A 17182-nucleotide genomic window follows, 5' to 3' on the forward strand; every position below is an offset into this window, starting at 1 on the left:
CTATTTAAGCAAAGAATAAGGAATGTTTCATTTATTCTTCCCAGCATGGTTTGTCAGTCATCTTTTCCTCCTCCTCTATACACTGAAAAACACTCAGAATACAACTACATCTGCTCTCCATGTGCGTATATGCTCATGCATATTTTTTCAGGACTGCCAATTAGCCTACAGTCGTTTCACTGGCAAGGAATGTTTTACATGCTTCTCTAACACTTTTTTCCAAGTATTACAGCTGTTATTTTGGACTTCAGCACCCCAAACGAACATATCAGCCCACAAAACAGACCAGAGTTATAAAACAACAGCTGTGAAAACAATGCAATTAAGGACACAGTTTCAGGAGTACTCTGTCACAAGCTGTTTATTAGAACTTGACTTTGACAATAAATAAGGTATTTTCCAAGCAATCAAAATGTAATTATTTAGAAAATTATACTGAAGTTTTCACAATGGTTTTTTTTTAATATATATATACACGATTTACTGTATTTTAAACACCAGTTCATCCAGAGCTGTACAACAGTAGGATGTCCGTTTTTTAAATTCACATAGCAGGAGACTACCAAGACATCTCTTTCATCTGGAAGCTGTGTGTGTAAAAATAATCCAACACCATATCAGCTTCAGGTTGGATACTCCAACTGTTATGAATTAATCTCTCTGTTCATTAGACTAGCTGCTGAATTCAAATTTGGATATATGGCTTACCCAGGAGAAAGAATGCTTTTTAGATTTATGGTTTTAAGGAACCAGTAAGCCGTGCAACTCCAACAGTACAACGTAACCATTTGCAGCTTACTGTGCTACTGCACACCCTGTTCTGCCCTCAACACAAGTGGCACAGGAGAAACTTCCGTAAAGGATGATCATTTTCAATGTTATAAATCTCTAATAGTAAAGAGAAACTTTGCACTTCAACTTACTGCTACTTATGAAAACATTTTTTTCAGTTTCGGTCAAATGAATTAGCATTTCTTCACTTAAATACTCAATGCATTTAATATGCCTTAATACTTTCAAGAGTTTGACATTCAAAGTTAACTTCGAAAGAATGTTCCTGTTACATAAAGCACTGAGTTTTCCCCATATGTTTATTCCTTAAAGTCAGTCTATGAAAGACTGGGTTTTTTTTAAACATTATTTCTGCTAAGAGTTGCAATTTAAAAATGAAATTTAATTCTTATAGTTTCAAAGCCATGTTTCCAAAGTGAGCTTTACATATTCTGTGCAACATCCCATTTCAGTGCAGAGGTACAGGTCTCAAAGTTACGCAGCTGCAATCGAGTTATCATCTGCTCGACGACCCTGAGGCTTTAAGAAAACAGAGACAGAGAATTAAAAGCAAAAGCACAAAAAACCTGCCACAGACCCAGGAAAGACTAAGGCCATTACGAAGCTCATCCTGCGGTAGGTGACGTTGATCAATGCAGCTCTAGTACCCAAGCGCAGCATTAAGCCCACCCTCAACTCCTAACGGCTTCCAACAGCAGCACGGAGAACATCCAGCTGAAATTTCAGTTTGGCCCAGTGAGTACTTGGCAGAAGCCTCAGCTCCTGAGCTGCCCCGTTAAATGTCACCTCCATACACAGGTGGACAGCTTAGCACAAGGCCTGGCTGAGCGGAGTTCCAAGTATCACTGCAGTATAAAAAGCTGATCATTATCAATGCGTAAATAAGCAGTGGGACTGACAGTTTCTTGGAGGAATTTTAAGTAGAATCACCAGAGATGGGAGAGAGCAACGAAGCAGTTTTAAAGAAGAAAGGGCATCCTTAGAATAAGTTTTTTTCGAAGCGCTGACAGCTCCAAAAGCAGAAGGCAAGGCATTCTGAAGCCTGAGAGATTCCACAGGAGCATCGAGAACACTGTGCTTTTCAGGAAAAAAGCCTTTTGTATTGACTTTGGAGGACATCCTGACAACCAATCTAGAAGAGCCACTGATTGACAGCATATGCAAAAAGTTAGTTCTGCCTATCTCTTTTGGCTAAAACATAACTGAAAGAATGCCAGGCCTGTTTCCTGGAAACAGGATTACAGATGTCTGAACAAGTCCACCTCAGGTCACATAAACAAACTCTTCAGGCTCCTTGATCGCTAAGAGTCTGACTAACGAGCGAATACAAGATTCTGGAGACAGCAGCAGTGGAATGAGAAAGCATTGTTTTAGGCAACTGGATTTAAATGGTTCTTAAGAAGTCAAGAGAAGCCTGTGATCCATTTTTCATGACATGATCAAATTGTCTTCAGAGTCATACCACTTAAGAAAAAAAAAAATAACCTAGACTGAGTGATTCACTGAGAGGATGTGTTTTTAGAAGTTATTTAAAGAGGCGTGGGATGCTACAGTGTTTCTGAACCCAGTCATATGGACTGCTCAAACACTTTTTTTCCCCCCCCAGAGTGCTACAAATTATGGTATTGAAGTATTTCATTATGTTTAGCTCACTCCATTGTACTCAAAATGGAGACAACTTTAATTTTAGAGTAAGGCACAGAACAGGAGACAGGCTAAGCCCGTTCAGCTAGTTTATTTAATTGCAACCAAATACCTGTTGCACTAACAGATTTCCTAAGGATTTTAGTTGATGACACCAACGCACAACCAAAGACTTTTCAAAGCAAATAACTGTTCCAAGCCAGCCATTTTAGCCCGCTTAGAAACACTCAGCTTTGAGCAGAGCTAGGGTGGTAGCCCCCGAAAACCGAGCAGCCCCACAGGAAGCCTTTGTAGACACAAGGCACTTTTCACAGTCTTACCTTTACGAAAATGTGCGTTGGTATGAATCGTCTGAGCAACTGATTAGTGAAGTTTGGGAATCGCAGCAAGTTGACGTGAAGAGATGGTAACTGCTGGTATCCAGCCATCAGAGGATAGAAGTTATATAACATTTCCTGCTGTGTGCCAGGAAGGATTCTTAATCGGATCTTAAAAAAAGAGAAGACCACAAACATAGATAAGTTCTGTGACCAAAAGTAGTCCTCTGTTTATTTCTATTTATATACTATTTACTTTCTGGAGTTGGAAAGAGGGTAACTATTTGCCTATTCCAGTTAAACTGTCACTTCTACGCTGGAACACCATGCTACCCATAAGCACACGGCAAATGGCTCCTGGTCAGGCTTCCACTTAGCCCTTCTTTCAATGCAGGCTGTATCCACGTGTTCCTCCAGACAGAGCTGACCATAATTTAAACATCTAAACCCCAATGAGTTTGTCCTCTCTCCACATCGGTGTAAGTCTAATCAACATATCCTTCGCTACCAGATAAGCCCACAGGATCAGTAGAGGTGACAACTTTGTACCTGTTTGAGGCCAGAGAACATGAAGGCATCACTGGGTTCCACTGACACCTCCACATCCTGGACTAAGTTGGTCTTATTTTGCAGGTGATATCTGACAGGCAGAGACTCTCGGACTCGACCAAACGATGGCAGATCTTTGGAAAGAAAGAAAGTAATCTCAAATACAAAATACATTTTAAAGTTCCATACATAAAAAATACCTGCAAAGAGCAGTGAAAAGTTTGAAGAAAAAAAAAATATACAAGGCATCTAAAGCATTTCTGACAAGAATTTTCAGAAAAAGATTAAAGAACAGAACACAACTTCACTACAACGTTTCAATAATGCATCTTGAGCATCTAGTTACAAAACCTCCAACTGCCAACACTGTCCAGGAATGCTAACTAGGAAGTCACTTTGGTGCTGCCTGATATTTGCAGCTTACCAAAACCTTATCAGATACTGTCAGGAAGGTCCTTCAAAATAATTTAAGAAAGGATGGTGGAAGAACCTCAGTACAAATGAAACCGTCCTGAGGAAAGCATAGGAATTCTGTGTGTTTGGTGAGCATTCTGGTTCTGCTCTTGGGCAGGTGAAGTGCTAGAAGAGAAACAGTTCACCTGCCTGCAAGCTGCTCCAACCTTTCAGGCTTACTTTCCTGGGATGCAGCCAGGGTGTGGGTGGATGGAGTAATTCTTGCCTTAGATCTCTAGAGAAACCTACCGGGAAGGCATCATCAACTCTGGCATCTGTGCTGTCACGCAACACAGGTCAATCCATTGACAGCTTTTAAGAACATACTTGGGTAACCACCTTCCAGCTCCTCCCTTAAATTGAAGGGGGGGGAAAAGAGGGGCAAGGCTTGAGGCAGTCTAAGCAACGATACAGTTTCTTTCACTAGCTCCATAACATCCAGCAACAGTTTTCTGTCTTCTGCTACCATAAATGCAAGCTCTAGGCACTGTGAAACTTTGGCAGTCCTAACAATTCCAACTGGGACGTGTATGGTGCCAAACTAGTATTACCTGCATTAACATGGAGGGGAATGCTCTCTACAATCACATGTGGTAGAGTGATGACTGTACTAACGACAGGTACACTTTCCACAGGTGAACTTCTGCAGGAAAAATGTCAAACACAGACCACATCGGAAGTTACACAAGATAAAGTATCAAGTACGTACACCAAAAGAACATCACTTACATTTGACTAAACTAAAATTACAGTAATTTCAGTGGTGGAAAGAAAAAGCCCAGATACTGATATTTGATTGTTTGCAGTGAGTAAAAGAAGTGCCACAGCATGGAGAGAAGACAAAGAAGCAAGTAAGGAAACTAAACAGCTCTAAAAATTAATAAAAGCAAACTAAGAAGATGGATAAACCTCAAAATTTGTCTTTGAAAAAACTGAGTGACAACATAAACCCACAATCTAGGGTGGGAAAACAGTTTTCCCATTTAAAAACTGTGTTTCTACTGCTGCAAAGCTATTCTTCTGACTTGGCTTCTCAAGGGCACTATTTCATAGGAGAAAACAGGGAGCAGAAGGGGACAAAGCAGCTTTGTAATTGACCTAATACCTTACCAAAAAAGCAAGCTTTGTGGAATGTCAAAACCATAACCACATAGCATTTATCTCAAGTGAAATACATGTTTAATCAAGTCTAATAAGCTAAACAGTAATTAGTAAGGTCCAAAGTCTAGGTAACGCTTGCTACAGGAAGATCTAAAATAAAAAAAAAAAAAAGAAAAAACCCAATGACCACTAACACCCAAAACAATAACCGTCCCAAATAAAGCCAAACAAGTCACTGGGATCCCTAAAAACTAACCAACTTATTTCCTCTCCCCATCCAGGCCAAAAGATACTCACCTCTTCCAAGAAATGATATAACATCCAGTTGCCACTCCACTAGCATTAGTAACTGGAGGACATCGAAGGCAAAAGCACTCACTGGCACTCTCACCTGTCTGTAAAACAACTATCAGCAAGATTTTGTTTAAAAATCAAAGCATAATCACTACTGCAGAAGCCACCAAATCTAAAAATCCAATGACACAAACAAGTATACAGCCAGAAAGGTCTTTGAAGTGCTTTGCAAAGCATACCTATGTAATACATGCATTCAATAAAGATTGTGAAGTATCCCAGTACACGAAAAGGTGATGTATACAAATGTGAGTTTACTTTCTGAACAGCACTATGCAGTCTTTCATACACACACAGAACAAGTCATTGCAAATGTAGAGTTTGTGCACACACACACAAAAGCAAAAATAATGCCAATTCAAATTCTGTACTTCTCCCACAGCAAATTTCAAGACATCAGCATAAGACCTCTCTCATTTTAAAATGAAAACGAACATGGACATTTCTCCTCTCCCATCCAAACGAGTGAGAGGAAACAAGAAGAATCTACTAGCTTTGAGTTTTCACTCTTTTTGATTTTTTCTTTCTCTCTCTCCACTTGAATGAACTAAAGAAAAAAGTACCTTTTCACTTGGAGTGATTAAAAAAAAAAGTACTAAGATAATAGATGTTCCGGTCATTCAAAATTAGTCATTAATATTTAGGTCTTACAAGTGAAAAAAAATAAATCGTCAACAAAAAAGTGGACAGCTGAATAGCTGGTATCTGAAGGGGTTCAAACCTCCTGTCAGTTTGCTCTTCAGAAGCATCAACCAGAAGCCATGAAGCACAAGGTGCCAGAGCTGAAGATGAAACACCATAGTTTGAAGACTAAAGGACCTGGGAAAATTGCTTTTTGCCAGGTAATCCTTGAATCTACGGAGGAAGTAGAGTCTTGCAAGTCCTTGATTACACTGGCAGACAGCTGCTCCACGATCAGGCAGCCACCCAGACTGCTGCATTGTATTCCAAGTTTTGACAGAATACACACATTTTCACATCTCTGACTCAGCAAATGCAAAGACAACATTTTGCTGTAAGATTTTGGATCAGCTCTACTGCTAAGTACGCCATTTATTTGACTTTAAAGTTAACATGCTGCACTCTTCAAAATTGAGACCTGCAGGATTTTTAAATTTTATTTAACATTTAAGTAACAAGTTAAACTGTTAGGATTAAATATATATATATACATGTTCAGTTCTAACTGTTCTTTATAGCCCAACCTGCTTAGCTTCGCATTTTTCAATTTCACAACTACAATCACATACATGGAACACTTCAGCCTTTGGATGCTGCCTGTATCAGGTGGTAAAGTGTTTGCATTCCAGAAAGTAAATGCACCTCAAACACTGGAAATATTGAGTATGTTTTCACATGGATATCTAAGAAGTTGCATATCAGAAGTACTTTCAGGTGCTTTCCCTTAAGCCTGTTACATTTAAAATTTTGGTTACCATCCATCATTCAAGTCTATTTACTTGATCTAGTGAAGTAGAACTACTTTTTTGAAGCATACTGATAGTTGTTTGCCAGAACACAACTTACATTATTAACCAGCTTTCTTCCATTTAGAGTTTGATAAGCAAATGCTGTTTATAATGTCCCCATTTCTTTCTCCCAACTCATGCAAACAGCATCCTCCGTATAGAGAGGATAAGCTAAGAAAACTTACCATTCTCCACATAAGATTCCAGTTGATCTACTGGGGTCATGGAAGCTGACAGCTGTAACTGGCTGGTTACAATAGTGAGAGGCCAAGGAGAGGCACTCAGGATGTCAGTCATCAGTAAAAATGGTAAATCTGCAAATACTCTGTCCAAGTGCTCCAACTGTCAAGACAGACACAAGCTCTGGCTATTTTAACTAAACAGGGTGCGACTACCGAAAGTGGCGTGACTCCCAAGATATCAGCAACTTTTCAAACACATACCTTCGTGGAGACAAATTTGACAGCAACGTCAAAAGGAAATACTGTTTCTATGGTTACAGTTTCATCCTGTATAGATAACAAAAAGGGTGGGAAGAAGAGGGAGGAAAAAAGTTATATTCAGTTTCAGACCTGGCTATTGTTGTCAAAGGTTACTAACATAAAGTTATTTTTAATCTTTATTTTAACTAATTCCTCCTCAGGGCAGAATGTATCTTTAAGATATTTAACGAAACACTTATTCTGATTATTCTTACGAAAGTGCTCACCCTAAACTGGTCTACCATACAGCTAATTTAGCATTTTTTTCTGTCTACTAGAAAGGCTTCTAAGAGCCTTGGAATGACAGCCTTTAGACTGAGAATATTTCTTGTATTTCATTATCTCCAGCAACTAGTACATCTTTACACCCTACCCGGTGGCACTTGCAGATGATTTCTTTCCCCTCAACGACAGTGTTGACTAAGTAAGAAACGTAAACCAGAAACATTCTTGCACCAACTGTTCCACAACGAATGTATATTGGTTTTTCCAGCTGCAAAATAAAGGAGACAATATGAGCCAAACGATACCTAAATTATATTAACTGGGCCTAGAGCTGTCCAAAACTTGTTAAATATCTTACTTGGTCCAAGAGGGCAATAGCAGAATGGATATTACTTTGACCATAAAGAATCTCCTACAATGCGTGATCTTAGTAATTTAGTGAATTACTTTAATCAGAGTAGCACAGCTCCAGTTGCTTCACTACTGATGCTTGTCTGTTACTTAAGGGTACAGGAAAAGAATCATTACTGTGTAATATACAATATACCCAACTTCTAATTTACTAGTCACAATTCCAGTTTGGTGCAACATCTGCATATTTGATCCTCTACCATGCCGAATCGCACTTGCTGACTATTATTATCTCCTGTCCGTTAGGCAGTGCATTTAACAAACTGCTGAGATTAGCCTCCTTATTTTATTTCTTATCTCCCAGCTGTTATCAGTCCCAGAACGTACCTTACTCCCAAATTTAGTCCAAAAGGGGATCTAGCTAAAGAAACTTTAAGTAAACAATAGGTAAAGTATGCCATAAGCATTTCATTTACCAGTTCAGATATTTGAAAGTAAACATAGGTCCTTCTAAGAGTTTATTAGTTGATCCCCATTTTCTTCAGTGTGATATATAAAGAAGGTTTTACGCCTTCACCTTTTCCCCTGGTTGCAAGTCTCCTACAGGGATATCGGGAAGCAGTGCAGGAAAGGAGTCATCACATGCATCTGTTCCATGAAGAGTCACTTGAGTTTTCTGAGTCAGGTTGGCATCTTGCCCTAGGATTCAAAATAGGCTTCATATCCAACACAGGTTTACACCACTGCAGCATGAAAGCAGTAACTAAAAATAATAAAATATTCATCTCGAGAAGAAATGCATGACAAACAAACATCGTTCCTTTGGTTGAGGGAATCTTTCAAGAGTACCAAGAGGGTAAATCTGACAACATCTACAGTTTTCTGAATTGGAGAGTTCACATCCCACATGGGTCAGGGTCAAAAGGCCAAAAAATAATCTCAAAAATCCAGATGTTCTCTACCATACACAAAATACAACATGATTATGCGACCTAAGTTTTTCTTGGTACTCCATATGATGTAAAAAGGAAGTTTCACTCTTCTGTTTTCAAGAGCATGACTTAATGATTTTACATCCTTTAAAATTGTTCTGAATCCATGTCAAAGAGATGTGAAAACAAATGTATACATGTTAAATGACACCGTTAAGTCAGAGGTTGACTAGAATAATAGTATTACTGCAACCACGTGGGATCATTTTCAAAGCAAAACAAGGCACATCTTGCCAGAGTTGCAACTGTAAAAAAGTCACCTTCCCTATAAATGAAATGTCAGATTTCAATTGTTCTTTTAATGTAATCAGCAAGCCCACACTGACCTTGTATTACGTGTTAAGAGTCAAGACCAAGTGGAGAAAAAAATAAATGTCAAGACCAACGATTAAACACTGCTTTCGGAGCCAAGCCCAAGCATCCAATTAAGTAAGTTTAAAGAACACTCCACTGACTTTAATGAACCATCCAAATGTACAGGGAATGTGGTTTTATTTCAGAATACACAGCACATATTACATCCTATAAGCTAGTGGCTTAAAAATATTTTTGCCTTTTAGGATAATTGCTACAAAGAGGTGTACCGAGTATGACATTTGGACTTCAAATATTGAAAACTGTCAGCAACAACTACATACAGATAACTAGGACATGTAATATTTGCATTTTTTCTTTTTAATTTGAAGGAATAGCGCTTCAGTTCACCACCAGTCCCCAAATGTCAAGTAGCTTGAAGACCAAACCATGCTGTCCAGGGCAAGGGGAAAAAAAAAAAAATTGTGGCAGAAAAGCCACAGTGGCTATATTTAGAAACCATTTTATTTAGTACTGTCTTAATGCTTTCATCTCAGCAAGAAAAAGATCCATCTCTTGGGAAAAGAAAAATTTAGTTATGAGCAATTAAATAAAAGATTAAGGAGGAATACAAAAGCTTCCATGTTTTCTTTCAAGCTTGTAAAGACATGTTTTGAAAGTACCCATGTAGACAGCACTGACAAGCAGTGGTTAGGATAACCATAACTGAATTAGTCTGTTAGCTCTTCTTCTGACACTAGTATCTCGCCAGTCCCAACCTTCACTTTGGTTTGAGTCTTAATTACTGCAGGAGACCCTTTTACTCTTATTTCTCTGCATAGCATCAAGAACAAGGAGTCAATTAGAAGACTGCTGGATTAAAAGGAAATAACCCCAAATACCTGGCTTTAGACCCGCTGTAAGCTTAACATCTTTGGCCACTGTCTCCTCATGTGACTGGATTGTCACAATCAAACAATACATTTCATTAGTCAGGGCAGGAGGTTCATGACGGAGCTGAACAGAAATGTTTGGCACTCTAGAAATAATCCTTTAAGAAAAAAAGAGACAAGACTCAGTTATTGTATGTTTCTTAGATAAGAAGTTTTTAAGCCTAGTTTAAAGGAGATTAAAACAGCCTATTGTGTAAGACAGTCCTGACAACCACCGGCCTATTCAACTAGGATATGCAAGACTCCTGAAAAGCAACATGATGGGAAAACATTTTGGAACCCTAGTAACAAACATTAATGGTTCAGATGTTCTGCCAGGAAAAAGTACCCCCAACAGCAACTGGATTTAATTCCCTTGAATACATCTAAATTAGAGCTAGCCTATTTATTAATAATTATTTCCAATACATTTTCTTAGGGATTCTTTCTTTGTGTGATGGCTTTTGTAAAAGAACAAAACCACCTCCTAGTTTGCACAAAAATCTGGGAAAGTCTGCCTAGCAAGGTTAGGTGAAGGGGAGAACCAAAGCATATTTGATATACTCAGGGATAGAGGCAAGCTTTTCCTGTACTTCTAGCTATCTGGAGCTTCAAAAGTCCTAAAGAATTAAGATAATACCTATCTTATCCCCAGTTAAGCAATGACATACTAAAAAGCTCATATTAAAGTAGTCCCAACAAATCTGTTGTCTTCTTTTGGGCAGAGTAATCAGGACTTCACAGGAGACTCTCAGTGATACATTATATACTTATTTTCAATTTTTTACTCACATAGTGCTTGCCTGAATAGTCAAACTGTCCCAGTGCACTTCATTATCTGGAAGCTTAGGTCTTCGCCTGAAGGATCGTGCTGCCTGCAATGCTTCTTGAGACGAAGCAGCATCTCCACCTCCCCCACGCCAGTTCAGTACCACACATCGGCCAGATTCGCTTCCCAGGATCAAATCCACAGAGGTGATCTGATAGACACAAATTTAAACATCTACTGATCACTTTGTCTTCAGATCACCTCTGTAAGAATATAGTTTTCCAATACATACAGGCACAATAAAGATGGGTATCACCAAAAAGCTTCTGGCAGCCTTGCAGACCGAAGACACCTCACCACTTCAAGATTCCATTTAACGAAACCGTAGTAGGAAAAGTATCAGTCGGGTGTGTGTGGTGTAGGACTTTGTAGTTTCCTACCCTCCCATAGTGCTACACCACCCTTCCCTTCATGCACCTCCCCCCACCAGGCTTCTTTTTAACGTATTGCACATATGAAAAAAACAAACAAAAAAACCAATCTTGAATTAATACTTAAGTTTTTGTGATAATTTTTTGTCTTGGCATTGTCAATAAAATTGCACTCATTTTTGGTACTTCATTTCGAGAATTCAAACATTTGGAAATGCAGTGACACTAGTAACTGCTGCCAGATTGGTGGCAGCTTTGTAGTTTTGAGTTCTTTGTAAGCACCAGTAAGAAAGGTGTAAAACAAGTTGACAAACCTCGATCTTCTTTCCTACATCTTCAGTTTTTGCAACGAATTTGAAAGTGAACTTTCTCGTTCTGCCAGGGACTAAGCACATCGTTCCTTGCGATGAGTGTTCTAGAATATCACTTTTTTGATAGGCTTCTTCTACCACACAGTATTGGTTGTAATCCTACAATGGAGGAGCGGGGAAAAAAGCTGGTAAATCCAGACTCAAGACATCTTTAGAGAGTAATGGTAGCACAGCAAATATTAAGGCTCCGTGTTACCAGATTGAACTATATGGATTCTTGCTGCTTTTCACACTGCTGAAGATGACTTAGCAAGTAATTACAATGCAATTCTTTGGTACAAGATACCAACTATATTAATGTAACTTCATGCAAGAACATCAAGAGAAATAAGACATTAAAATGATCTTTCTGAAACTTTACAGACAGCTTAGTAGAATAACGAGGATATAATAGATGAACTGCATTTGGGAGTTTTATCACAGTATCAATACACTTGTCAAAAGGAAAAGATAACGCAAAAAGAAAAAGCACCTTTCCAACTTAAATATCCATACAATCTTGGAAAAGAACTTTTGAATTTTTTTATGTTTAAAAACATTATTTCATTCTTATGATAAGCTTCTATCACTAGGTCAGAAATAGAACATGGTTACCTGATTATTGAAACTGATGCAGAGCTTCGAAAACCTGATAGGATGAGGACAATCAGCTCTCAAATACACATCAAACTGCACAGGAACATCAACATGAAAACTAGGAGCAAGAAATTTCGCTTTGCATTGCACTGGAAATAAAAAAAGATAAATAAAGAAGTAGGTGTTCAAACACAAACTACAACATTTAGTTCTAGAAGCACACTCTTGAAATAATTGTGTTAAGGATTGTTCTGTGTATACTCTTAAAACTTTACTTTGTAGGTAAGTGGCACAGATTAGGCTACTAACACTGTCACAGAAAGCTGATTTTCAGCACTCTGCCAAAATCTTTGCAGAGGAGAGGAGAAGCAGATGTCCAGCAGGAAAAAAACCAAACAAACGACATCCTGTATGTTTAGACTTCTATAGGTAATGCTCATTCACATTCCCCTTCTGTGGGAAGTACTACTTCACACACATTCTGCCCTTTTTCCTCAGAATCTGACTTCAAAGCACACCAGAATGACAGAAGTCTTTCAAAAAGCAAGGGATTCTTTAGTAATCCGTTTCAGGGCTAAGAGATCACTGGCTTCTCTCCCATGATTTCTTATCTTACTGATTTAGATGAAGAACAGAGCGGTGCTGAAACAAGTGTTTCAGTGTTGCTGCCTTTAATACACACTTTATATTTTTTCCTAATGAGTTATTTTCAAGATACACCAGATCATAAATTTTGACATAGTTGTAAAGTTGCTTTCTTACTTACCAAATGGTATAAAATCTTGGACTTCTATTGTAAAAATATTACTGCCTGCCAAGGAAACACGGTCAGCCCACAATTTTTGTGATGCTTTAACAGCAACTGCATCACAATCAGGTTCAGGATCAGGGCTTTCATTCTGCATCCAGACAGAAGATTACAAACAACAATAAAAGAAGGTTACCAAACACTAACACTCTTAAGATTATCTAAAAGGGTAGTAGGAGTTTTGTGACTTACCATTAGAACTTTCATCAGATTTTTTTCTATTCGTGATTTCTGATCTTCTTTAAGAGTAGATGCTAAAAAACAAAGCAAAACCAAAGCAAGTCTCCTTACTTTTTTTTTTTTGTTTGTTTCAAAAAACACAGTCTGGGAAAAAAAAAAATTGTAACATCCGTCTATCAGTAATGAAGGAGTCATTCAGTTTTCAGGACTTCCCCCTTCCTACATGTTTCCTCTTACTTCCACTGGAACCAAGTGAAACATTTACTGGTTAAGCATCTTATAATTTATTGGACAAAACCCCCAAGAGAATACTATCTATACCTTCTTGTTATTTATGTTTAAAAACTGAAGAAACAGTACAAAATCCATAACATGCAAAGAGGCAAGCTCAGATAATATTAGAAACAACAGCTAGAGAAGGTGACAGGAAGAAAAAGGACTAATTAAAATTAGCACTCTTCTCTTGAAGATGAGGAAAGGTAGGTTTGTCTCATTGGCTATTCTTGAATACAAAGCAGAGTACCCTGGCTAGCTAGGGGAAGGTACAAACCCATTTTTAAGACGCCTACCCAACAGTGGTATTAGTTAGCAGTTTAGGGCACAAAAGGACCTTTTCTGCAATGTCAAGTAACAAACATTATACGAAGCAGGGGGCTTGCATTATTACTGTACAGCCACCTTATGTCACATTTCTTCCCTGAAACACACCATGTGCATATTTCATCGTCAGATTCCTAGTAAAAAGTTTAAGAGAAGCACATTTGGGATTTTAAAGTCCAGAAAAATTGTGCTAGCTTTGTTACTTATTAGGAAAAGTAGTTTTCACCTTTAGCTATGTTACAGTTCTTCTCCCATCCCAAAGCTCAGGAAGTTTCTGTTACATTATTTGAGCAGCCTCAAGCAAATCTCTGTGCCTCAGATATCCTGATGCAGTCTGTTTGTATGTAATGAATTTTGCAATAGAAAAGCAAAAAAATTCAGCTTCTACCACACAAGCTAAGGTATTAAAAATCAGCACAGTTATTTTGTAGTCAAATAATTTGAAGTACTAATAAGCACTGTGTCTAACAACGATTTGTCAGGATTCCAAATACATGTACTTTAATATTTCTGTATAGGCTGAGTACATGTCTTAAAAGAATACCTCTACCAAGTAGTTCTAAAGAGTACGTTATATAATCTTTTAGCTGGGCCATCAAATATGAACATTTGAGAGCTGTCGTCAATATGGAAGTGAGAAGAGTCCACCATCCTTCACTGCGATATTCACACATAACATAATCCAAGAGCCTGCAACACAGTGAAATTGAGAGAAAACCAAGTTGTACACATCAATATTTTTTAGAAGCTTGCATTTATTTGGTATCATTAATACAAAATTAATCTCCACCAATACAAGCGCTAAATTAAAGTCTACTGTTTACATGTGGCAATGATTTATTGAAAATGGCATAAAAATATTGTGAAGAAACCATCTATTCCATGAATTTTCTATTTCAGGCTAGAACAAATTTCACAAGAGAGAACAACAGGAAAACTCACCAGTCTTCACATAAAGAACTAGCAAAACAACAACTGGACAGAAGAGTCTTAATCCCAGCATTGCATTAAAAATATGCTTTACTACTGAGTATGTGGTAAGTTTTAAGAAGCAAACCAAAATCCCACAGCAAAGTCCCCTTCCAATCTGAAGAATTTTAATGTTCCTTAAGCAGAGATGCTTCTTTTCCCTTCTAACCCTCTATCCCCTGCTCCCTTCAAGGGTTTCAAAGACCTGCAAACCACACATGCATCAATCTTTATGAGGCAAAACCACACATCTTGATACTGTTTTAATGCTGAGCAATGTTTGCTATTACTAGCAAAGCAGAGAAGTGATTTTGGTTGTTTTTTTTTTTTTTTTTTAGAAAAACCTCTGTTCAACTGTTGAAGACAAAGAGTTTCTGCATACCTCAGAAAAATCTACCTAAATATAAGAAATGCTTGTACGTACAAGAATTAGGCTCAATATAAACTGATCTGCTTATCATAGCTTATCTTCTCCATGTAGCTTCCAGCCAGCTAGTAACAACAAACACATTTCTCCTACCTCAGACATGTTCCCTTTACAACATGTGATCTTTGAAACCTAATTAGTGGAATCAGGAGTGTGGGACTCCTGCGTAACATGACCATGACTCTGTCTCCCCTTAAAAATACATTTAAGAAACTAAGCATAAGACACATCCTTCAGAAAAGGTAGCTGTACCTCAGCACTACACTTTCCTAGCTCTGTAGTCATTAACAGCAGAGAACTACAGCAATAAAAAAATATTCCTTCTGCTAATTTCCTGGTATATAAATAAAAATTGAATTCATCTACATTTCCCTATTTCTTGAGTGTTGCAACTATAAAGTCAGTAATTAGATGTAACTATACTCATTGCAAGTTTCAGAAATCACTTTTGGGGGGGTGTGTGTGTAGCACACGAAGCACACTCAATCAGTGTGCTAGAAGCAAATAATATTTGCCCAATAAGGCAAACTCCCACAGAAGCTTACAGCAGGAAGTTTTTATACTCTTAATAACTGACACATATCTGGTTTGCTTTCTTTAACGTGAGTGGAGTTCATAGACTCCAAAGCCTGTGCTTCGATCAAATCCAGCTACAAGGAGCATCTTAAATGAGCTTCCAACATTATTCCATAGCAATAAGACACAGGGTCTTAGGAAGACTAGGACATGAAAGAAGCAACCATGGATGGTACTCACTTCAAAGCTTTGGCATAGTCTTTAGCGTAGTAATATTCTTCTCCCATTTGAACCACTGATAAAAATAAAATATAAAGAACAATGTTCCAGATCAATACCAAAATCCTTTGCAAAATCAATTTTTAAAAAAATCGTATGATTATTTATACTCACTTAAATGACTTTTCATTCTTGGACATTTGTATTTCTTGAACTGCGCCACAGCATTACTCAACAAAGTGATTATTAGCTCCTAACAGATAAAACCATTACTGATATAATTATATATGCAAACATTAAGACAATGTCAAACACTAGATTCTTTTGGGTTTTTTTCAGAATAGAACTTACCGAGTGAAGGACATTTTTCTCTTTCAACTGTAGGGATAGAATTCCCATCTTCTCCTTTTCAGGATCAGAAAGATCAAAGCCTGCATAAGACAACGAAAAATCCATGAAATTAGAATTTTGTCCTGACCCAAAGGGAACTATTTACGTGATGAGCTATATGCCATTCACACTCCAATTCAAGCACACTCAAACTCTTCAACATTCTTTTGCCCAAGAGACTGATACATCACTTTAAGAACTCACCCATCCTCCATGTTCTAGAAGAGGAAATCTGAAACAAGTATCTTGCCTTTTGTTTAAAAGACTATCTGAAGCTACCCAAAAGTAGCAAATTACAGTAAGACAACCCCTAGTCTTTAACTGTATCTATTATGTTAAGACAAGTTTGTAGCCCTTTTCCTATCCAATCTCAAGAAAGGATTCAAACTCATTTTTCTAGCAGTAGAGAATGCCAGCATATGAAGAACTGTACAGGGATTTAAAAGACTATAAACTCCTGCGGAAACCAAAAAAAACTGAATACATTAAGATGAAGAGAAACTTTACCTGTTAAACTGCTTAACCTTGACAGTAGAGTCTAGCTAATTTTAAAACATTAATGCTTGAACAGAAGAGGTTAGACTATCTCTACAGTAAATGGAATAGTCTTTTAAAGAGGGCAGTGGTAAAGTGGCAAAGCCCAAAGGATATGCAGAGAATACAAAATAGGAGACCAAGTGGAGAGGGAGAAAGGAAAGTGAAACCACAGTCAACAATGAATGTATCAGAACTGTATGTATCTTCATAGATAGCTCAAAGCTGTACATTCAAAGTCTGAACTTCTGAGAAAGCATCCTCCTTAATATGAAACCCACAAACTCCTTTCTTAGATTAAAATCTAGTCATTGCATCCTCTCAATCCATTTTGAAATCCAAAAAGTTTTTTTTTTTTCCCCCTCCCAGGAAAAATAAGAAGTCATGAATTCCTGTCTACAGCTGACAGGACACAGTATGGATGGCAGGATGAATTT

At 37.8% G+C, this 17182-nt stretch overlaps 1 protein-coding gene across 2 annotated transcripts in view; it reads right to left on the bottom strand.

The window, feature by feature from the left end:
* Positions 1-343: 343 nt before the first annotated feature.
* The window catches only part of TRAPPC11 (trafficking protein particle complex subunit 11), a 29232-nt gene continuing 12393 nt past the window's right edge, over positions 344-17182 (bottom strand). The window contains exons 11-29 of one of the 2 annotated variants that reach the window (XM_056326357.1): positions 16173-16252; positions 15996-16074; positions 15843-15897; positions 14235-14380; positions 13103-13164; positions 12869-13001; positions 12121-12251; positions 11470-11625; positions 10748-10935; positions 9926-10074; positions 8315-8436; positions 7535-7654; positions 7123-7188; positions 6865-7021; positions 5154-5262; positions 4307-4398; positions 3303-3436; positions 2757-2924; positions 344-1311 (exon numbers count right to left, since the gene is read on the bottom strand). In XM_056326357.1, coding sequence (XP_056182332.1) covers positions 1267-1311; positions 2757-2924; positions 3303-3436; positions 4307-4398; positions 5154-5262; positions 6865-7021; positions 7123-7188; positions 7535-7654; positions 8315-8436; positions 9926-10074; positions 10748-10935; positions 11470-11625; positions 12121-12251; positions 12869-13001; positions 13103-13164; positions 14235-14380; positions 15843-15897; positions 15996-16074; positions 16173-16252 — 2192 coding nt within the window. In that variant the 3' untranslated portion in view covers positions 344-1266. Of the gene's footprint in view, positions 1312-2756; positions 2925-3302; positions 3437-4306; positions 4399-5153; positions 5263-6864; positions 7022-7122; positions 7189-7534; positions 7655-8314; positions 8437-9925; positions 10075-10747; positions 10936-11469; positions 11626-12120; positions 12252-12868; positions 13002-13102; positions 13165-14234; positions 14381-15842; positions 15898-15995; positions 16075-16172; positions 16253-17182 lie in introns of those variants that run through there. The other variant, XM_056326359.1, reaches the window with a different exon arrangement.

The sequence above is a fragment of the Falco biarmicus genome, chromosome 1, assembly GCF_023638135.1.
Source record: "Falco biarmicus isolate bFalBia1 chromosome 1, bFalBia1.pri, whole genome shotgun sequence".
Taxonomy (NCBI): Eukaryota; Metazoa; Chordata; class Aves; order Falconiformes; family Falconidae; genus Falco; species Falco biarmicus.